Consider the following 24,078-nt stretch of genomic DNA (forward strand, 5'->3'; position numbering starts at 1 on the left):
AATCAAAAGTAACTCACCACTTTGTCTGATCTGAGAAGAACAAAAAAGTCCACAGAACAGATAATTCAAACTTTTTTGCCAACTGGTGAAGTTGTTAAAATTTCCTTCCATATTTCATGTTCTGCGGCCTCCATAAATATCCGAAGCAGTTGGCTCGTTCTGGCTTTCGTAACTTGTTGGAAGTCAGTGGTGTGATTGTGTAGATCAGTGAGTCCAAGGGACGGAAGTTTTATTAGAAGTACACTCTGTTTCATTTACTTTAAAATGGAGAGGATCGAATTAAAAAACATGTTCCCAGTTCCTTTGTTTTTTTGTTTTTTTAAAGCCTGAACCCTCATTCACCTGCGCACACTGTACACAGTAACTGCATTGTCGAGTTGTGTTTGTATAGCAGGCACTTTGCCCATTAGTTTCCGCTGCACACGGGTACAAGAGGCGCACTCCTTCCAGTCGAGCCTGTCGCTCTCCACTGAGCGATGATGTTTATTCCTGTTTAGCCAAAGGCAGTTGAGCAGCAGCTGAGGCAGTGATCACTAAATCCAAATCCCTGCGATACTTTACGCAGTCATTATGTTGACAGGAACAGTTGCAGACGTCAATCCTCTCCGCAGATTCAGCTTAAGAGCCGTTGTTTGATGTCGTCCTCAACTGTGAGGGACCTGCAGTGTTTACAAAATTACTGATGTATTTCGCTTGATACATTTCCTTCAGCGCACCGAACTCTGTAGTTGAGTCTGTGCAGTAGGCAGTCATTGACTTGTATCTGACACTGCACAATGGGGGAGTTGAAATAGGAGGCCGATGTGGTGGTTGTTGTTTTTATTTGTATTTTGTTTGTATCAAACTGTCGACATGGCGCTGAGAAATGCTAGATTTCTGCTTGTGTCATGTCAAATAACTGGCTCCTTCCTCCCTCAAAAAAAACACTGGAAAAAAAAAAATTACAACTGCTGGTGAATTTGTCGTCTGTGTTCAAGGCTACAAAGCTGAGGGCCTCTTGAGCAACTATAAATATTGAAACCTCTGTGTTAACGTTTTACATATATATCTCATTGGAGCTTGAAATTGATTTGAAGTTGGCTGAAAGGAGACAAGCATTTTGAAAAGCAAGCCCAGGGGGGGAGAGTAGATGGATTTCATTTTTTTTTTTTTTTTTGGCTGAGATTAACATTCTCATAATGTAAGATTGATAAAGGCTTGACATATCCTACTGAGCCCTATCTTTTCCCTTTTTCTTCCCTCAGCGAGTTTGAGTTCAGCCGCGGCAGTCTTTCCAGGCACAGCAGTTTTTGTCCTCCTTTCAAACAAAGCTGAATGTCGACTAATGCGTTTGCTTCGGGGTTATTTTACCTTTAATTCCCACTTTTCAGTCTCTTCACAAGTTTGAAAGTTTAATCATTAATTTTCATACAAACAACTTTTGGCTGTGACAAAGAGGCTGAGGGACACCGATTCCCTCTCAGTTGCTCACCTCCCTCTCTTTTCCCTTTGAGCAAATTGCTGATCAAACATTATCAGACAGATTTGCTTTGACCATTATTGCGGTTTGTAATCAGGCACAAGAAGAAATGGAATAGATCAAACTCTTTGAAGGCTTTTCACAGTGCCTGGGGTTGAGCCATACTGTTGATGTCTAAATGCTGTCTAATCCAAATAAGGTGTGAATTTCTTTGTCACGATGTTAGACAACAACAACACTGTGTCTTTGTATTTTGTAATTCACTGCTCAGCAACTCTAATGTTTGAGTTGATGCTGGAAAGCAGAGGTGGAATCAGAGACAAAGACAAAATGCCAAGTTCCGGTTTGCCTTTTTTTACTGGCTCCGTTGTTTTATCCCACACCCGAGCACGATCACTGTATTCACATGCACAAATGAACAGATATTTGGTCTCAAATGCTCTATGTTTGGGAACAACTGCTCCAAACAAGCCGGGTCTGAATACACCCTAAGATTATCTTTAATTGCTGTCTGTACAATACAGTGTAATATTGTTTGAATATGGGGATAACAGTGCACATTGTCAGACAGTCTCTCCTGGAGGGCATTTGTGGTGTTTTACTTGAAAAGTGACAAAAATAATTTTGTCAGGAATGAATAAAAAAAAAACAGGGCAAAAGAGAAGCAAAGAATCCCTAGAAACTTTCTCACCTCCACACGTCAGGCCAACCACAGTGTGATGAAGTGGGTGTGAATGTTGGAACAGTCATACATAGAAAGTGGTGGGAGATGTCAGAAAGGTTTAATATGGATGTGGTTTGGGCAGTGTACCACCAGAAGTTCAGTGGAAGCACGCCGCTTGCTCAACAGGTCACTTCACATTTGTTGCTTCGGAAAATGTTGCTGTCATGCATTTGCATTTACCCTCCATTTCTCCACCTGTGATGCAGAGTCCACGCTGCTTTTACATGGCACTTCTTGTTCAGTGCAGCTCGCCAACTTCTTCCACATAACTAAACAAAGAGGAGAAGTCCCAGGAAACCGACAAGCCAACAATAAGTCACAGTACATTTTATGACTGCCCTCTGGTAGTGAACTTATAAACCCCAATCCCGACAGATCATTAAAGTTGACATTTCCCCCCCATATTAGAATTAGAGTCTGAATTTCGTATCAAGCGACAGCTTTACTGGAAAGTGTTTATTTTTCCTTTTCTCCCTGCTTTAGAAACTAACTCCGCTGATTCACTCTCTTAGAATCGACTGTCCTCACACAGCCCTCCCTGCTTCCTGAAAATAGTCCCCGTGGTCGAACAAGTGTTAAATCACTCGTGGTTGCTCACCCATGTTTCCCTCTCCTTCCTCCAGCTGGCCATGACTCACCCCAGCCACCACCTCAACTTCGGCATGAATCCCGATCATGCCCGCAACTCCCTCTCTAATTGCGGCATCCGGCAGCCCAAGTACGGGGACAGGAAGGTCCACCACATGTACATGAGGAAGAAGGGTGGGTCATTTTCACCCCTGTTATCCCACTGTCTCCCTGTCTGGTTTCTTGTCTCTCTTGTTAAATGACCACTCTGTCTATAATAGTCTCTAACCCTTCAATCCTGTGGGTTTTTTCTTTCTTTTTTTTCAGGAATCAACACATTGATTAACATCATGTCTCGTCTGGGGCAGGATGACCCCTCCCCCTCAAGGTAGGCTGCCTGCGGGCACATATCTGTTCATGCTATCACTGACCACAGGAGCAATCAAAGGGACGATTCTTGTGATTAATATACCCGGCAGGCCTGCTGACAAGAAAATTAACTTTAACTGTGAAAGGAAGGGATATCTCAGGGGAAATGAAATGAGCTAATTTTAAGGGCAGCCACTACTTATTATTGAATGTGAGCTGCTGTTATTCTCAGAGCACTGATGAGGTGAGCAGCCATGTGTGTGTGACTATATGTGTGTATGTACTATGTGTGTGTGTGTGTGTGTTTGCCTACCTGTCTCGCCGCTTCCTCAACTGCCACGTCTCCGTCTCCACCTGTCCACCTCTTACCCACTTGTCTCCTTCCCACCTTTAGGATCAATCACAACGAGAGACTGGAGTTCCTGGGCGACGCCGTCGTCGAGTTCCTCACCAGGTGAGAACGCGTCTGCACATCTTTGATGGACACGATCGCTAATTGAAGCTGACTACAACACTATCAGCCTTTCTTACCCCCCCACCCCCCCACCCTCTCACTCTATTCCCCTCCCTCTCTCTCATTGTCTACATCTATCTGTGTCTGTCACATCCACGCTCCTCTCGTACTTTGGACTCATTCAAGACAGTGATTCACTGGTAATTGGAACTGGGATGTAATTTTTCTCTCCCCCCCCCCACCTCCTTTCTCCCCGTTAACGGCCCGAAATTCTCCATGACAACTTGCAATTAGCTGTCTAGGACGGCTGTCTGGAATGCTGACTGTGTTATTGACTCCCAGGTGAGAGCGGACGCTGTTGCCCAGCACTTACCTAAGCACAGCGCTAATTATATGTAGCTATTATTATTCTCATACACTGCCCAGCAAGATGCGAGGTGTGTGTGTGTGTGTGAGCAAAGCAGAGTCCACCCACCCACCCCCTGTCCATCGTACTCTTCCCTCTGACTGGGTATCACTATTAGAACATACAACAAAAGGGCCCTCCTCTTTCTTGCCACAGGGTTCAGCGCTCAACTCGCTCATGTACACACACAGGTTGCAAAAAAAAGGAAGTGCAGATTTTTATCTGACTTTCATTTGCCCAACAGCATAACTTCTACTACCCAAAATCTAATTTGTAAGCCTCAGTGCTAACACTTCCACAACAGTGAACATTCACGAGCAGGATTAAACCTTAATAGGAGCTGACACTGGGGTATACAGGACACTGCCTCCGCTCTTTATGCAGCGAGAACAGCGTTACAAAGGAAGGTGGTTAGCCTCTGTTTCTCTGGATATCTGCGGGCATGTTTTGCCACTTTTCTCTTCCTTCTTCCCCCTCCGTTTCCCTCTGCCTTCCTTCTTTTGATTGTTAGCGTCTGACGAGACATGCTTGGCCTACACTCTGGCCCTCTGAATTATTTATCAGCCTCTTGTCCAGTTAAATGGGTACAGCAGATCCAGCCAGCTGCCTCGTGCACCTCCAGCGTGTGTGCGCCTGCCCTTGGAGGCTCTCTGCGCCGCTGCTTTCCCAGCCAACGGAATATTTTGCACATCTGAGTTCAGACCCAAAGAGTTGAACCAGGAGGTGCGTTCAGGGGTCACAGGGGGTCGTGGGATGATTTATCTTAAAAGGATGAGCAGACTTTACAAAAAAAAATCCTATATTTGTCATCCTTTTCCTTTTATGTAAGACTTATGAATTTCCCAGGTAAGTTTTAAATTAGTAATAATTATTAACTATAAAGGCCTTTTGGGAAAATTTGAGATTCGTTGCCGCAGAACATGTAAGGGAGAGCACATGAGAAACTGATTACAGATCAGCCTCAGAGTTATTGGCTGGAAAGAAGCTCAGTTAGTTTTTATGTTCACTTAAGGACCCTTTGATGTATTGCGTGGTCACTGGGGTCAGTAGTTCACCGCATCATAAAGAATATATTTGAAAACCATTTGTGAATTTTAGGTTATCCACAAAGTACGGCCAGTCTGCTTCTGATTAATAAACCGGACTTACCGGGACAGAGCATATCGGTCCAATCATTCAGTTTGTGTGTGACTGACACTCGTGCCAGCAAACCGAGTGTCTCTAGTGTAATTATTTTTTATTACATAAATTGGTATTTATTAATTCCAAGTGCTTTGTTTCCAGACTAAGATCACAATACCCTGACAAATAGACCTCTCATGGATTTAGTGGGAAAAAAAAAACAAAAAAAACAGAACGCCACCTGCTTTCCTCTCTTTGCATTGATTAAAAATGACTGAATTAAATGGCCTGTTTTAATTCAAATGAAATCAAATGACACGCTGCGATTTGGGGAGATGCTGGACCGTAATGAAAATGGAACCTGTTCGCCCGGAACCCAGCTGTGGAACCACTGAAGCGTCTGCGGCCGTTCCCGGGTTCCAGCACAGACCTGGAGAGGCTGGAAATCTCTGGAAAATTAATTAGGCGGGGTATTGGAAAAAAAAAAGGCAAATGCAAGATGAGCAAGAACGGACACGCATGTATTTGTCAGCGTGAAGAATAACTTTAAGTGGGTTTCGTATCGGTCTTATCACTGTTGCTTATTTCAGACAAGAAATTAAACTAATGGGAAAAAAAATGTGGAATATTCTTCAACTGTTAACCATGAAATGTGAGATGCACTGACCTGCTCTTCAGTTTGTCTGATCCATGTTTCACTTCTCCGTCCTCAGTGTCCATCTGTACTACCTCTTCCCCAGTTTAGAGGAGGGCGGCCTGGCCACGTACAGAACAGCCATCGTGCAGAACCAGCACCTAGCCATGCTAGCCAAGGTAACCCCCCCCCCACCTTCTGCACCTCATAACAAGCCGTCCCTCCGCAGGTCAACACAGTGAAAGGTCTGCGAACTGACAGGAGAACACGCCTGAGACAGTTCTTATTGTTTTCTGTCTTACCGTCATGACTTAGCTTCTTTCTAAGGGGGCACTGGGGAAAAGAGTAATTTTGTCTCGCTGCCATTCGCACCCTTTTTTTTTTTGCCCCCTTCAGGTTTGTAATTGGAGATAAAAGGTTGTTGTTTTGGAGGACTAGACTGGTGCGGCTGGGGTCCCAGTGGGCCCCTAGAGGTCTTCCTGAAACACTCTCCAGTTCCTGTTATCGCTAGGCCCCCTTGCTTCCCTCCCTCTCTCTGGCTGGCAGCGCTGTAGAGCCAAGCCGCACTCACTGGCACGTTTGTAAAGAACACAACAATAATCGTCCCGTGATGTGAAGAAAGCAATTAAAAACTTCAATCTTTCATGTTGCTCCCCGCTGAATACAAAGATGCAGCCGCCCGAATCTGCATTAGTGCTGTGTAGCAGTTTGGCTTGTTTCAATTTGCCGCTCGCGGTAAAGTGAGTGTGATACAGTGTTCGACGTTGCCAAGTTGTTTACCAGGCTCCTCTAAAGCCGTCTGCTCAAGAACACTTGCAATTATCTTTCAAAAAATATCGTCAGCGAGCGACGGCACAATCCACCACTTCACTTGGAAGGCTTAAAAGTCAGAACGGGTTCCCTCTGAGTTGGAGTATTTATGAATCGTGATTTAATTTGTGTGTGCAATCGCGGGGGGTGGGATACCACCGACAGTTAGCAGCCGTAATTAAATAGCACCCTGACTGTTTTTTGTTGGGTATTCATCTGTGGTGCACTGCCAGTGAAGTCAAGTTGGGCTACTTTTGACTTGGCTCAGAGGAAGTGTTGGAGAAAGTTTGACTGACCCACACATCAGACACACACATCTACATGGAATGTAAACACTGTTATTATCATCATCATTAGAGTTGGCACACATTAATGTAGATGAGAATGAGTGTGTACTGATGAATCTGTGTGTGTTGTCTATGAAGTCATGGGGAAAGTAATTTTACAATACAGTAACTTATAGGGATCTAACCAAGTTTTTATCAAACCAGCTCCACTGGAAGTTCAGCAGTAACTTGTTTGCTGTTCCTGGGTCAGTTTGGAGAGAGTTTCTCATTGAGGTTTTTAGGACATATTTTCTATATTTTCCATGCATGTCTCTACTAAGGTTTATTCGTACAGACGCAGTTATGACATAAACTGTGTCAATGGTCTTTGCAGGCCCACATGAACAATTGTTCCCAGACCAGTCCAAGTCCTATGACAAAAAAAGTCCCAGAATAAAATGAAAATGCAATAGGGACAGTAGAAAGGAAAAAAAAAAAAAGGTACTCTGAGTACCATAATAATCCCAATGGGAAAAGATGGTGTTACAACAGCTTAGTCACATGAATCATAAAACAAATGGACACTGGAGGAGATAATGTGGGTAGGAGACTGAAGAAGCTTCATATAATAAACAAGATACAGAGAATAGAGATGTGAAGTAAAAACTAGCACCACACTTTCTATCTATCTATATTCACACAACATTGATCACTGTGGCAAATGATTATATTGATCTTGTACATATTGATATACAATAAGCAGAGTGTATTGTAAACATGTAGATGTGATGTATTGTAAACACAGTCCCAGGTAGAGGTAGGTTGAATTCAGCTATGTAATGAAACGGGGATGCGATGTACCGACTACCATTCAGAGAATCAAGGTCACTGTACTATTTCACAATTTATCTTGGGATTAACCAGCGAGTCCCTCTGTGTGTGTGTGTGTGAGAGAGTGAGAGTGTGTGCCAATGTAATTTTGTGTGTGCATGTATGCACATGTGTGAACACTTTCCTCCTGTGTCGGCTTAGTGCATCATGCCACAGCTGGACAACACATGGGCACATCTGTCAGTGCCATGAAGTAGAACCTTTTCCAGCAAGGGCAAGGCAATCTTTCTCATTTCCCTTGAGTTTTTTGGCCCCCTTTTTTTTCTCTCTCTCCCTTTTTATTTTCCATGGAGGGACCTGTGAAAATGTGCAATACCAAAAAATGCTATTACTTTTTCAAGAGGCTATTACCGAGGTGTCGGTGGCAGCACACTGATATGAATGTGTTTGTCTTTTTTTTTCTTCTTTCTTTTACAGAAGCTGGAGTTGGATCGCTTCATGCTCTACGCTCACGGGCCGGATCTGTGCCGGGAGTCGGACCTGCGACACGCCATGGCCAACTGCTTCGAAGCTCTTATCGGTGAGGTTTTCCCCCAGCCGTGAGACGGAGATAGACGCCACGGTGATGGTTGTGCAGGAGAACAAAAACAAAAAAAAAGAGGAATCCATTTTGAGTGAACTAAATATGTAAATCTATTCCTAAAAGGACAGATTTACATACACTGAAAACAAATACTGTCTCTCCGCTCTTATGAGCACAACACAAAAATTAGTAGGGGGTTTAATGCGCTTTAATACCGCTAGTTTTAGTGGAGTGCTGCTTGGCTGGACTCCGCCGTAGCATGGATGTATTTAATCTGGAATGCTTTTAAGCGTAAATGTGTTAAATTCCTCTACTAACTTCATGCGCTGTGAATAAAATTGAATCCTTTAATAGTTTATATCAGGTTTTGCGCACGTGTTAAACAGTGTAAATAGCTGCAGTGGATCTCCCATTAGTCCCAGGGAAACATTACACAGATGTATCGATCTCAGGAGATGCGGTTTGACCTCTGAGCCGGACAGGCAATCCCCCAGAGCGCCGCTCGCCTTCGGCCCCGCACCAAACACATACACAAGCTCGCTATTCATCTTGCCTCGCAGTTGGGTGATAGAGTTTGTGCAGTGATTAAGGGGCCCCCGTACTGGAAACCACACACACACACAAAACACTCAAAAACGCACTCACGCGCGGGAAACCTCTCGCCGGGGTCGATCTCCCTCTCCCTTCCATCCCACCCCATGGGCAGCGCTAAGCCGAGGCCCCCGCTCCTGGAGAGCTGCAGAGTCGGCAGCTTTCCTCATCTTATCACCATCTTGATTGAACCAGTTCAGCCATCTCTGCGCTCCCCTGATGATAGATACAGAAAGTGGGTGGCTTTAAAGAGATCCTCCTCGCCTCCCTCCCTCTCTCCCTCTCTCTCTCTCTTCCCCTCCAACAGCCCCACCGCACCAAAAAAAGAAAAAGAAAAAAAAAACAGCAGTGCGCAAAAGAGCGACGGAGGAAAAGTGCTGACTGGCACCACGGCCCCCTGTCGGCCCCGGGGCCCCCCGTTCTTGTTACGGGTTCATTATCAGCAGAGACGAAAGTCATAATCTATTCTGTCCCGTGGCTGTCACCGCCTCATTGCTGCACACATCCCAGCTAGGTAGCAGGGCCACGACACTGGGTGCTCTTCTTCTTCTTCTTTTCTTTCTCTCCTCCTCCTCTATCTGAAAGCTTCAACTTAATAAAAGTGATGAATAAACAGGGCTGCTGTTGTATCGGAAACCTGTGAGAAAACCGCTGTCAGAGAGCACCCTGTGGTGATGAGTTCTGGATTAGTTAACTCAAAAATATCAACCCTCATCTCACCGCAGACACACACACTCACACACGCTGAGGGGCGAAACGCGCACACACACACAGATTCAAAGTCACTCGCATCGAGAATGCCGTCTGATGTTGCCTCCTTCCCTTTCACCGAGACTTTTGTCATCTTCATTTCAGTTTTTTTAGCTCAAACGCCTCCTTTTAAAACCTTGTTGTCGAGCAGTCTGTCTTCTTTCTTTTTTTTCCCCTCCACCCCCCCCCCCTCGTCTCTGACTTACTCTTTATGATCCTTTGCATTCTTCTGTCTCTCTCCATCCCCACCGCCCCCCCCTCCCCTTCTCCTCCCCCTCCTCCTCCACCACCACCCTCCCACTGTGATCTAGAGTTTGGGTGTTATTAGGTGAAAGATGTGCCACGCAGATGATGAGTCATCCTGTCACTCTGTCACCCCCCTCCTCCTGCCCGCCAACTCTCTCACTTGAACAGGCACATTTTTTTCTCTTCTTCTTCTTTTTCCTCCTTACAAGACAAACTCGGATCGTTCACACTCACGTGCCGCGGGATGGTACAAGGGGCACGCAGACGCTGTCATTTCATCCTCACGTACCTTTCCAACTGACACGCCTGTCAAAAACCACCACTTTGCCGTAAAAGCAGCAGGCACTGCGTTCACTTGCAGACATGCTGCCTTGTTGTCTAAAGCTATCGTCATTTCTCTTTCTTTTTCCCCCCTTTTTTCACACATTTTTTTTCTCCTCCAAGTGTAGAATTCAAATGGTCCTCTTTCTATACACTCTTTTGAAAGCCCTGATGGAATATGACATGCTCATAATATTTCCAAGGCCCTGGCAGATAGCTCTAACGGCTTACTGTGCATGTTTTCTGACCTTTTGTTTTATTTGTTTCTCAGCCACGATGACCGTTGAACCTGGTCTGTGTTGGAAATGGCAGATAATCTCCTGCTTTGCATGGGCAAAGCTTTTCCCTCCATGGAGCCGAGAATGTGTCTATCTCCTAACCCCGAGGCAGGGCCATTCTCTTGCTGGAGACACAGAGAGAAAGAAAAACCGGAGAGAGCCGGGGAGAGGGAGGAAGAATGGAGGGAGAGCTGTAGAGGAATGGAAAGCAAAGGCATCTGCAATGCAAATGGGTGCCCTGCAACCCTGAATAATTCAAAGTGTTGAATGGAAATCTTGCTTTTCTGATCCCCCGTCATTAACTTCTGCCGGAGTGGGCCATTCTCATTTGGGCTCTTTTGGCCTGCGCGCCTCCCATTCTGTACCAGCCTCTCTCCCTCCCTCCCTCCCCCCCGCCGTCGCTCTCGCTCACCCTCTCCCTCTGTACTTTTGCTCTCGCCCACTTTACCTCTACGTCTTTTTAGAAACCACTTTCCCCTGCTTATTCATAGAAACCCTGCGCGTCTGTTGCCCTCCTGTTTCTCCCTCTCAGGTCTTCTCTGCCGATAGATAAGCCGCGTCGCTTCCTTCTTACCAAGCTGTTTGAAAAAAAAAAGAATCGAGAGAAGAAGAAAAGAGGCCCCACTCTGTTTTTATGGCCCTAATTTCCTTGTACAGTTGATCGGTGGATTATACGCTGCCAGCAGCCATGGGGGATACAGATGGTGAACCTTTGTGAGGGCCCTCTCTAAGCTCTCCCTATTAAAAGAACGGAGAGAAAGGATTATCTCTCACTTGCTGAATATCAGATTCATACACAATGCAGCCTCTGTATTCATTGAGCAAGTACTGTTCCCTTTGTTAATTGCTGCGATGGTAGCAGTAGTGGAGTTTCTTGAGTGCCCTCTTTCTTTTCTCTCTTTTTCTTTTTTTTGTTTCTCCATCTCAGCCTCTGCTCCGAGCCTCATATTTGGAAAGTAAGATGTTTGATGTGACAATGCACGCAAGGCCGCCTTTGTTGCTTCTGTGGTGAAAATTCTATTTTCATGTTTTTGGTTTGGTTTATTCATTTATTTTTTTTTGCCTTTCTAATGCGTGGTTTTCTGTGTCCGTCTGCTGCCTCAGTCCCCATTGAGCTGAGAGGGAGCGGCTTAATATATTATTTGATGGATTAGAGCCTGAGCGTTTTTGAATAATTCATTCTAGGTTATTAATGTGACTGTCAGCCGCTGGTGTTTCATATGCCCCTGACTCTGGCTTTTTATTGGTCACTGAAAGCCCACAGACATTGGAATTCTATTCCTAAACATAACACTGTACAGTCGGCATGGCTGTCTGAATTAGACGTGTGACAGATGTGGAGATTCATTAGTGTCTGGCCTTCTCTGGCCGTGACTGATACTCTCTCCACAGCACTGGATGGAAACTTGGTCCAAGTTTGCACGCTGTTCTTCCTCTCTCTGAACCTGAATCACATTTATAAGTTAAAGTTTCTTAATTCATCAGCTTTGGGTTGGGCATCATTAAACTATGGGTCCAGTTTTAAGTCCAGTTCAAAGTTGTGGAAAAACCCCAGCTTCATTACCCTCACTACCTAATGAATCTCAAAGTTAAAGATTGCAAACAGTCGGCGTTCATGGTTATTAGACAGGTTATCTACCTTGAAACAAAAAAAGGCCAGACTTTGATGTTTTGTACATCATTCCTATAGAGGTTTTATTAAGTTTGAAAAGAGCTCAGGGATCAAATCAGTGTTTTTAGGTGTCAAAGGGCAACAAGCACACACTCAGATCCTTCATGAGTCTTCATATACATATTCTAGGCAGTTTGATCTCAGTCGTAGACTTCCTGTGTTTTGTGTTGGCTTCCCTGGCAGGGTCAGGAACTCAGCGGATTGGATGTGCCGCTGCACTGAGACTGCAGAGTGATTTGTGTTGGGCATGATGTTACTGCAAGATGAGCTGCGGAGAGGTGCTAGCATATAATTGCCGGCTGGGCGTCTTCGTGGGCCGTGTGTATTCATGGCGTCAGCTCACATCGTCTCGCGAGCCGATATAGGTGGACTGCGAGACGCAGATCTCCGTTTAATGATTACGGCAAGTTGTGCGATTGATTGAATCGCTTTGGGGAACACTTTTTGCACGGACAGCCTCCTTGTCAAGAGTGTTCTCGCTGGAATTAACCGCATATCTTGGTTTCTTCATCTTCAGGCCCTTTGATTGACACCAAAGGTGTTGCTTTGAGATTTTTAATACTGTTTTAAATCCCTCGAGGCTCTCTTGGTTTCTCCCTCCCTCCCCTATGTACTCCCCACCTTCTCCTTCTTCTCTGAGGAAAAAAAAAAAAAAAGTTTTGAAAATCTAATCAGAAGCAAAAACTTGTGAGTTTCAACAACTTTGAGGCCTCCATTTGGGGAACTTTCCAAATGTGCTGTATCATCAAAACATGAAGAAAACTGCACTGCCAGCCCCACCCACTCCTGAATAGCCTCAGTATTCACACATGAATGCACTGATGAGTGGTAGGTGAAAGACATTCAGAGCGTCAGTCCTTTGAGGGAGCTCTCATCCTCCCACATCTGGTCCCCAGAGGAAACATCTGCTCCGTAGCAGCGTCTGGAACCGAGGTCCACATCGCGGTGAAACCACGGATCTCAGCGCCGGCGCTTAGTGGAAAACATCCTGCGAAGAACCGCTCCCCTCCCGAGGGGGCCTCCTGTGGTCTGCCTCAGCGAGACGCTCGCCCAGTCACGCCAAAGATTACAGAGGCTCTCTCTTCGCTCCTGCACATCTGCAGTGGCGCTCCCTGTGTGTTTGTGGACTGAAAAGAGTTTATATTGATGGGCTTTTGTTGTCTTCCAGATCTGAATGGTCATAAGCGTTTCAGTAAATGCGCGGTCTAAAAAACCACAATGGATGATACCCTCTTACATTCACAAGCTATTTTCATTACTCCACCACTCAACTAGAATCCGATGTTAGTAAAGAGCCTCCAAAATGAATGACAGTCTGTTATGTGCCAAAGTGGCTGCTGGGTGAGACAAAGTTGTCAGGCTTAATCAAATTTTGCGAATGTTCGGGGGGGGGTAATTTCCACCGTGGTTAGAAGCAAAGGGCAAAGAGAGGCAGATAGAGTGGGTGTGCAAATGTGTTTGTCTTTGAGCTAGGTGGTTTGTTTGTATTTCTTTATAGTGTTTTGGTCATGTAGGCTGCATCTTCACTCTTTGTGCGCGTGTGTGTGGGTGTGTGCACGCCCGTGTGTAAATGGCCTGTTAGCCATCTGAAAGCAGTTTCCCTCCCCAGATGATGAATCCCTCATATGTTTTTGATGCCATCCATGAAAGCAGTTTGCGCATTTAGACTGGCGACCGCACCGCGCCCCATTTCCACCGGCTCATTTATGCACATAATAAAAACCGCTGCACGATTGTATACCCAATTTGCCAGGTGGTTATTGCTTTCTAAATTGAATGAGCCGCCCTAAGTGTGATGGTTCGAACTTGTTCGCGGCTTAAAGGGACGATGATGGCGCCTCTTGATTTTTATCAGAAATGGAGGAAGAAGAAGCAAAGCAACAGAACGCCACATAGAGGTGACACGTACAATGGATCTGGAGACGCTGCATATCGTCCTTATAGATGGAGGAATTTGGGCTACTCGCTGTGACAGCTGTGAAGTTCTCCCTTTGTCCCTTGCCTTGTGTGTGTGTGTGTGTACAAGTTGTAGAAAATCCTGCACAGATAAGTCATATCCCAGAGTGTAGGTGAGTCATAAAGGACATAATACTTTTGTTCACACTGTCCATGAGTGGGGTGCGAGCATGACATACTTGAGCGAGCTTCTGTGTGTTTGTCAGGCCTATTATACCTGCGCACGTGACACACACTACTATTGTTAATTCAACGAGGATGTTTATGTGACCTTCGTCGGTTCTAGTCGCAATACAACTCTTCCTTCCCCTCCTCCTCCTTCTCGTCCTCCTGCGCTCCAACAAGGGGGAGGTGGATCTGCACAGGAACCCCGGGGTCATTTCACCGTCAAAAAGCAATAAAAATGCACTCCTACTTTTAATAAAGCAATTATAACTCATTGCCGAGTTCAATTAATTTTAAGTTTTCCATTAGGAGAGAAGTCTGAAATTGCCTCAGAATTGCTAGAATTTTTTTTTTTTTTTACACCAGCAATGTACTGGTGGAATGTCATGCTTTTTCACAGTTACTTTAAAATTGTGTGGGTGGGAGGTTGGCTGCTAATTTACCGTTTCACATGTTATAGAAAGTATCCCTGCACAGTTTCCAGCAAACACTCCACTCAGAGTGCACACTTCTTTCCTGAATAAACTTTGCTGTATTGATTTTGACTCAAGCCATCCTCGGCTTCCTTGTTTCCTGTTTTTCATCTGTGTTTTTTTTCTCCCCCCCTCCAGGTGCTGTGTATTTGGAAGGAGGCTTGGACGAGGCTCGACAGCTCTTTGGTAGATTGCTTTTCAACACCGAGGTAACTGGCGAAAATTTATAACTGAGCTCTAATTTGATATCTGCCTCCTGTCACATTGTTTTATGTGCAGGATGAGCGTCACTTACAGTGTCGACACACACATGAATGTACACATCAGTCACGGAGAACAGCCGCAGACGCTCAACACGAGATATTCCTATCCTGAACCGTGGCAGACCGAACTGTGATGTTTCACCAATCTGGTCTTTTTTATTTGTTCAAACCCACACACTTCATGATTTGGCAACAAGCCATGTATTGCACAATATTGAGGCCCTGCCAGCCTCTCCAACCTGAAATCTTCCATAATCTGGCTTTATCCCGTAGTACTTTTGAGTAGCTGCACATTGTGTGTACACTGATATGCATAAAGATAAAACAATGAGAAGGAGAAAAAAAAGGAGATTTGGATAAAGCCATGGCAGTAAAAAACAGGATGAGCACGGCTTGTATATTCTGCAAAATGAACTGGAGGTGTTGAACGTTGCAGCGTGCCAGTCTTGAGCGGGACACCTGCTATTGTTTGCGAGTGTGCGCTCGTGTGTGTGTGTGTGTGATCAGCAGGCCTGAATAATTGATGAATGAATCAGTATTTGCGTTTGTCTTGGCGAGAAGCGCTAGGACTCAGTTAAACGATTGCAGCAGGTCTAGTATGTAGCAGCAGGCCCGCTTCTAATTGGCTGTTGAGCGTGTTTGTCTGAGGTTCAGTTGGCGACTCCCACACACACACACGACTACAGGAACACACGGCGATCCATCAAATACGTTTGATCCAAATCAGATCAGAGACATCAGGAGTGAAACAAAAGGGGGGAGATTATTGTTAATTAGAAATCGAAATAAATTCTCTCAAAGGAAAAAACAAGAGAGAGAGAGAAGTATGTTTTTTTTTTATTTGCATTTTTTTTTCTTTCTTTAAGCACTGCAACATTTGGCCTTGGGTTGTTTGTACACACGGCTGAATTTACTCTGAGTCTGTTATACTTTGTGACCAGCAGCTGTGTTGTGAGTGTTGAGCGTACAGTAGAAAGCTGGAACATCCTTGGTGCTGTTTTACTGTCACTTCTTGGCCGTGAGGGTTGACAGCAGTTTACTGAGTCGTCCCAATGTAGAGGTCTGTATTTGTACAATGACAGATTCTCAGATAAGGACTTTTTTTTCTTTCGGAGCTGCTGAACAGATGTGAAAAAAAATATATCTAAATTTCAGAGTAGTACAGCATCAATTGGAGCGGACAGAGGAAAAGGTTCACTGTTGTCAATATATACAGTAGATGACGAGAAACACGCAGATGCAGATTCGTCCTGTGAAGCAAAAAGAAACCAAACGGCATCGAGCACATCGGTATCCCATGGCTACAAAAGATGCCCTGCTGCTACGCGTCTCTGTGATGGTCTCACTGATGATGGGACATGGAGTGTAGTGTTTGTTTCATCGCTCAGAGAGACAACAGATGAGAGGAAAGTTAGACGTGCTGATGACAGAGTTTCCAGATGGAGCATCCGTGTACGAAGGGAAACAAAAAAAGACAAGGACGGGGTGGATCTGCAGCAAAAAGTAGAAAGTGAATATAACAGATGCGGAAATGTTTAAACAGCGGACCATCTAATATGATTTATAATACAAAACTAATCAGTGAGATTTTAGAATGAATGCTAAAAGGGAGCCTGTGAAAAGGAGGCTGTATGTGATCTATATTCTTTGTTCTACTTATAAAAGCCTTCTTAGAATTTCAGATTCACTGGGGATGAGTGTGAGCTTTACAGCATGTGTAATACAATCTGGGATTCAAGTGGTCAATACATGAGAAATAAAAGCATAAATAACGTTGTACAAATTGTAAAAGAAGGTGAGGAATAATACACCATAAGTCACTCAACTCAAAATGAAACCTTGAGGAACTCAGGGAACAACAGTAAACTGTTAGAGAATCTAGGAAGTAAACAGCGTAGTAACGTTGTTTAAGCTTTTTGTTCACTGTTTATTGAACAGCCTTCAACTCAAAGTGAGGTTTCAATAGTCACAGTAAATCACAGATAAACCTCAGGAAAATGTTTTTAAAAAAAGAATTTGATATTATCAGATGTACCCAAAATGAAATCGTCAATGTCCTTGATCGCCCAGCACCTTGTGTTCCAGCTCTGACTGCGCTGCCTCTGCTCTCCCATCACTCAGCTGACCAACACCGTCCTCCATCATAACTGTTCAGGACTTACCACACAGTGTAACTGTAAATGGAAACACAAGAAACCTTCCTATGGCAAAAAAAGAAAAGAAAAACATGAGTACTTGTCATACCCCACTCAAGTCTTCAAGGAGGCTTTGAAAAGAAAGAGTCTCTACTTCACTTCAGCTCACCCTCTTATTAACCAGTCCAATCCCCTTCAACCTGAAAGCCTATAATGTCAAATATGGACCTGTGGCAGCTTTATGTACACTCCAAGGTGCACCAAAAAAAACCTTTACAGCATATAAAGTACAGTACAGCTCAGGCTGTAAAGAGGACAGCACAACCACGGATGCAGAGGGAGGCTGAGGATGTATTCAGACCTGTGGCCCGTTTGCTTTGTTCCCATTCAGGGGCTAAAACAATACAATTGTTGCATTTTTCTTTTGGGTCATTTGTGTCCACAAGGTAACAACTGCCAACAGTCCAAAAGTGTAGACAAAATGTCTTGCATGAACCAACTGTTCTCTCATTGGTCAGAAATCTTACTCAGAAGGAGGAGGAGGTTACCTGGGAAAACAAAAAACATGGAAGAGAGGTCTCAACAGGCCTGAAAATTAAAACACAACCTGGTCCGTTCTGCGGTTGAAGTCTAGACCTGACAAGTCTTTTGTGTCAGTTATATTTTCATATGACCTATGACCAAACAAACCGCTCCTTGGGCTGAAACGCTCCTTGTTTCGGAACAACTGCTCCAAATGAGCTAGGTCTGAATAGAGAGCCTAAGCGGAAGCAGGAAGTAACGGTCACCATCACCTCTGAAAAACTATCCATGCAAGTGAACGGGACTGAAAGTTTTATTTCGTGATCCGATAGAATTGCGCCATGAGAAAAAAATATGACCTCTACCTGTTTAAAACATCACGTTTCATGAAGAGAAACCAGCAGTTTATCGTAAAACTATTGTAGAATAAAATTCGGAAGAATCTGTAACCAGAAAGACTACAAGTCACGTAGGTGACGTCACACACCAAATGCCGCCCTTTCCCGTGTCAGTTGGTGACGTATTTTTTGTGGGACACCAGATCTGTAGTCCGTAGAGCAGTCTTCACACAAAATACATTCTTCCGTTGCCGTTTTACGATAAACTGCTTTTTTTTCCAGATGAAACGTGATGTTTTAAACAGGTAGAGGTCATATTTTTTTCTCATGGCACAATTCAATTGGATCACAAAATAAAACTTTTAGTCCCGTTCACTTGCATGGATAGTTTTTCAGAGTTGAGGTCCCATGGCGACGTTACTTCCTGCTTCCGCTTAGACTCTCTATACACCCTGAGGCCTTGTCCACACGGAATGGAGCTTCACCAAAAAAGGTCTCTTTTTTTTTGTTCGTTTTGAAAAAGTTTTCTGTAAACGTGGCATCGTTTCAATTAATATCTGCATGTACACACAGATCCAATGAAACGACTCAAAACGCTGTAGTACATACTCCAGGCCTGTGTGGAGCGTCTGTGGCCCTGTAACGCTGCCAAACACATCAGAAACAGAGAAGAAGACTGAAAACTTCTCTGCTCTATTCAAACTCTAAACATTATAGGTCGTAAATGTTGACTGGTAGTCGTGCCAGGGTAAAAATTACAATCAGTGATGATTCATTGGGCATGATTCAGCCCCAGTATGTGAGGGACCAACAGTAGTGGGTCGTTGACGTTGTTACATTACGTCCATAGACTGTATAGTGTCAAACTGTATACTCAGTATCAGTGTCACACAGTGGTGGGCAGTATGACATCATTGTTTCACAAAAGATGCTGGGGCGAGGTTTTTAGATTTCCCCACTCTGGGACCCGTTTCCAAAAGATACAGTTTTTACCCCCCCCCCCCCAAAAAAAAAAAAAAAAAAAAAGGTGTTTCTGTGTAGATGAAATGCAGAAACGATTAAAAAAAACGTATGCAGATTGACTGAAACCCGTATACGTGTGGACGGGCTCTGAGACTGAGAGAATTTGCACAAAGCAAAGTTGAGTCATTTTCAACTTTGGTTTTTAAGTTTTCAGACGTGCAGACTGAGGATGGAAATAGTATGGCTGGTCACCCCCACCCTCCCACCTACCCCCCTGCTGAATCCTCCTGATGGCTGCCCTGTCACACAAACTGAGGGGAAGCAGATGGACACAGATGGGTGGGGAGGGGGGGGGGGGGGGGACTGTGGGGCAGACCAGGGAGATGGACGGACAAGAGGGTGAGATACATTTCTTGCGGTTCATGCAGGACCGCTCCGGCGCTTTTATTTTTTTTGTGTGTCTCCAGCTCACGGTGGTAGAACGGGTCTTCACACAGCACATTACACAGACGTAATGAGATGCAGTGCAAAACTGAAGGACGATACTTTTTTTTTTCTCTTATCACACCCTGGAAGCTTTTACCGCTCCCGTTCCTTGATATGGTATTTCATTCGTTCACACATGGGTGATCAGTGCCATACCCTCCTTTCCTCTCTGGAACAACAGGATGCTGGTTGGTGTCTATTTTTTTCTTTCTTTCTTTTTTTTCTTTGCCATTCCTTTCCATTCTCTCCTCTCTAACACTCCAGGATGTCATTACCCCCACAGCTGTTTCACTCTAGCTCTCTTATGACAAGTCAAAACAAAGGCTTCACAACTCCGGAGGTAAAATTCAGAATTACCTACCTAAGGCAAAGCATGCGTGTAATTTCCACCTCAAGATCTTGCCAGACAAACAGTGGCCCCAGTTTTTTTTTTTTTTTTCCTTCCCCTGTCTATCTCTGTTATTCCCTAATTGGTATGGCATTCATGACTGGAGCGCAACAGTTATTTCCGTCCCCTTGTTTTTCTCTCAACACATCACCTTCGCTGGCACTGGTTCCCCAACAACAGTGCTCTAGCCGCGGATGGAATCTAGCTTCATTGCACACAGAGGCCTGGAGGAAACAATAGATTCTAATTTGCTAATGACATTACTGTGGAGGTTATTAAAGCATCAGCAGAGAGGCAGGAAGCGGCTTCTTCGGGAGGGGAGGGGTGGGGGGGGTGTTCGATTGTTCCCAACCTGGACTCAACAACAGCAGTGTGGTGTTTCTGGGAAAAAAGGGGGAAAAAAAGATGTTGATGGCACTGCGATGTCCTGAGGGAAGTGCCTGTTATGAGGAGCAATCACTACGACGACGATGATGATCTCACTTAGTTGCCTATGGGCTAATCTGTTAGCTTTTATTAACACCGCCCCGCAATGCTTACACACTCAAAAACGCCAAATGTAGCCGAGGTTGCTGTGACAACCGAGATGGGTCACCGTCAGGCGCCGTGACTGTTGCTTCTGGATAGTGTGAGCGGCGGTGCAGCCTTTTTGCTGCCTCCCTCTCATTTCTTTTCTGGGTGCAATGCCAAAGAAAGGGTTTCAGGGCAGCCTGCTTTCAGCCCTCGACTCGAGCCGAGCTAGCAGCTAACAGTCTGAATCTTTTTAAACCTTTCAATTTTGACAGTCTTAACAGGGCTGCTATGTAGTGTGGTTTGTGTGGCTTTGCAGAAATTGCCTGTAAACAAGGTTTTAACTGTATTTGATAGTCCTGACTTCCTGTCACATCATCATTCTGGTCTCTTGGCACGCCGGTAGAGTGTGCTAGGCTTACATGCTCATCCAGGTGAACGCCTGGCTGACAGCTCCCTACATATGAAGGCCGCCCATCTTGCTGGCAGCAACAGTAACCTCTGCCTGTGTTGGCTGGATTCAAGCCAGTTCTTACAGCAATAACACTGATCCGGATCTGTTATTTTTACCCAACAGAAGTCGTTCTAATGAGTGAGAGTTTCTATTTTCTGTTGCATGAAACACTTTTCTTTTCACTTTTTTTTTTCTCTTTTCCTGCCGAGATCTGTGCAGTCTGCACCCTTACCCCGCGACAGCTGCGGCTAATATTTCCAGTGTTTGAATGAGGTAGCGTATACATCTTCTCTTCAGAAAAGAGAAAATAGAAAACCAAAAAGCACGGGCACATTCACCAAGCCACTTTCTCCCATTCGCTTGCTCACTCTGCCCGCGCTCGCAGGGAACTGTAAAAAGGTGTGCGGACATTATTCCCCCCCTCCCCGTATTTTGGAAGAGCACCTTGACCGTTGGCTGATAGAAGCCTCCGTTTTGGAGTTAGGGCTGCTTTTATGTTGGTATTGATCAGCAGCGCTATCTCTTATCGATCCCTCCGCTGCACTACTGCGTTTGATGGATTGATTGGCAGCCTGTAGCTAGAGACTAATTTGTCAGGGAGCACTGGACCTTGTCAGAGAAGAACACCATTATGTCCCAATCATGGATGGCCAACAATCCCAGGGGTGGTGTGTGTGTGCTGGTGTGTGGGTGTGGGGGAGTAAGGGAGTAGCGGTCTTGCCTATTCACGGATGGCTTGTGAGCCCTGAGTATGTGTAAGACCAGACTCCCCCGTGGGTTAGAGCAGCACTGATTGAAGTCCACCTTAAAACACAGCTCATACGCAGTTCCACCAAGTTGCCTTTCATTCTGCTTTTAATTTCCACTCTCATTATGGCTAGGCCGTTGACACTCAAATAAACATGTTTGCATATGTTCCCCACCACCACCACCCCCTCCTTTTTTTCTGTTTCGAGCACAAGAGCTTCATCCTCCAAATGGCTGTGATTCAGCTGCTGCACATGATGATTTGTGCCCCCAGTAATTATACCTTCCACGTGCTGGGAGGGAAAGAGAGAGAAAGAAAAAAAAAACCTGTTGTTATTCTTAAATCCCCACTCGATGCTGGCTTAATCATTGTCTGCCTTGTCTTTGGAATGGCTGTAATTGAAACATTAGCTGTTCGGGTCTATATACAGCGTGTGGGCGGCTCGCGTGCGCCCTGTGGACGGATTTTAATCATAAGCCTCGATCACAAGCCCAAGCAACTTGTGCATACTTCACGTCCCCTCTGTTTCTTCTTCATCCCCATACACTCAGCTGTACGAATACGTTTTTTTTAGCTGCGTTTCTTTCTCGTATGTGTTTGGTTGCAGCAAAACCACAGTGGAAAGCAAAGTGATCCATTAGCGGGCGCTTATTGACTTTTCCCTTTAAGTGATGCCACCCTCCGCAGCCAAGAAACCTTGTATTGTATTCACGCGCAGGATCGGCGTCGACTTGATACCGGCCATGAACTTAGTGCTTTTCAACTCCAGTCCGAGGCTAAGAGACAAGCGAACCAAAAGGAAGCATTTGCTCCGTATTGACTGCTTTCATGAATTTTTCATCGGCTGCTCAAGGCGATGGTTTGCCAGCTGGGTGGGTTGAGAAGATGAGGCGCCCATCCGATGCCGCTGACCACACACCGCTCCCTGATGAGCCAGCGCTGCATTTTTAAAAAGGTCTATCTCCTTGAACCTGTTAAACACCTGAGCGTTACTGTACTTAAGAGGTTGCTCACCACATCTGCATCGCCCCTACGACTCAACCAACGTCAGACCCCAGGCCCCGAAGCTGTCGATGCCTGTGTCGTCCATGGCGATAACTTGAGAGCCACAGCTTCTCCTCCTCTCTCTCTCTCTCTCTCCCTTTCCTGTCTTGTTTTACAGCCTCTGTCTCTCTACCATTCAATCTTGCGTGGTTACCTCAGAGCAGGGTTGAGGAAACATGTTGATCTTGCACATATTTCACTCCCGGGGGGGGGGAAAAGGGAGTCCAGCACTGTCAATGTGTGTCTCCTGAGACAACACACCTCTCAAAGCCAAATCCCACAACCCCTCCACCAGCATCACCCCTCCCCTTCTGCTCAGATCTGCAACCCCCCCCTTCATGTAACTCCCCAGTGGGTGGTCAATATACAGCCCTCTAGGTCTGAAAATGAGATGCTGACTCATTTGCTGTTATTCTTACACCCCCATATGGGGCCAGTGAAGGCACCTTAAATAACCTGCACTGAGGAATCTAGAGAGTCCCCTACACAGAGGCATCAGTGGCATATCATCACAGTCAGTTTTTTTTATTTTTTTTATTCCACCATAGATATATATACGTTCATACATAATAACACAGATAGATATATAAATAACACAATTTAAGCATTAGGTGTTAAATTGATTCTTAATGTTGTGAAACAGAGCTGCTGTCTGCTGGCGAGGACCAGGTTGTCAGGGCCCAAAGGTGAAGCCTCTGAGGCGTTTTAAAGCTGCTCTAATCAATATTTTTATATTAGCAATGGATCAAATGACTGTGTGTAATGTGATAGAGGTTGCTCAGAGTAATGACCCACACAGGATTATGCATAGACTGTCCAGTTTTTCCCATCTGTATTAAGTATTTTAGTCTCTTGGCCCATTGTTTTAGTTTTATTTCTGTTTGATTTCCTCTCGCTGTTCTTATTAACCAGTGTCTCGCAGCAGCAGGCAGCCGAAAAGCTCTGGTAAATATACTCTGCACTCCCCACCCAGCACCAAATGGCAGGCAGACAAAGTTAACAACAAGCTGGCGGAGCACTTAAGTTGCAAAAGAGTCAGATATTTCCTGCAGGTATTGGGTTGAAAAGCAAAGCAGCGCTATATTGAGCAGAAATGACTCTGAATGAATGCTAATATTACTGCTGCATGTGTAACTAAACAGCCAATTAAGAACTAATAATTCCTATCTATAAGGTGATAATCTGCCAATATTGTGTTTACAGTTTGTTTCATTGCCCCCGTGTGGCTTCCCCCCCAAAAGAAAATCAATGAATCCAGCTTTAATGAACGTGGTTAACCGGGATGAAAGTAGTTAACAGAAGCCAAGAGAGAGATGCTCCTTGTTATCGTTGTGGACAGCGTTATATCCATCGCAATGTACATCTGTGGCTCTGAGGAGACGGCGTACTCCCCAGCCTGTTTACCTCAACATCTATACAAATTAGCCATGTAACAGCAGCAGTCTATAGAAATCTTACCTGAGCGACATCGCTACGTGTTTGTTAGAGGAGCCAAATAATATACAGTATGTTTCACTGCGCTATTATGTCCCTGAAAGTGCTGAAATTCA

The 24,078-nt window shown here is 44.9% G+C and overlaps 1 protein-coding gene across 1 annotated transcript in view; it reads left to right on the top strand.

The window, feature by feature from the left end:
• Positions 1-24,078, top strand: part of drosha (drosha ribonuclease III) — a 97,380-nt gene that overhangs the window by 43,293 nt on the left and 30,009 nt on the right. The window contains exons 18-23 of the mRNA XM_085763430.1: positions 2,807-2,945; positions 3,078-3,138; positions 3,514-3,573; positions 5,815-5,914; positions 8,120-8,222; positions 14,816-14,886. Of these exons, the coding sequence (XP_085619556.1) occupies positions 2,807-2,945; positions 3,078-3,138; positions 3,514-3,573; positions 5,815-5,914; positions 8,120-8,222; positions 14,816-14,886 (534 nt within the window). The remainder of the gene's footprint in view (positions 1-2,806; positions 2,946-3,077; positions 3,139-3,513; positions 3,574-5,814; positions 5,915-8,119; positions 8,223-14,815; positions 14,887-24,078) is intronic.

This window comes from Trachurus japonicus, chromosome 20 (genome assembly GCF_045865225.1).
Source record: "Trachurus japonicus isolate A0001 chromosome 20, Traja_1.0".
Lineage (NCBI taxonomy): Eukaryota > Metazoa > Chordata > Actinopteri > Carangiformes > Carangidae > Trachurus > Trachurus japonicus.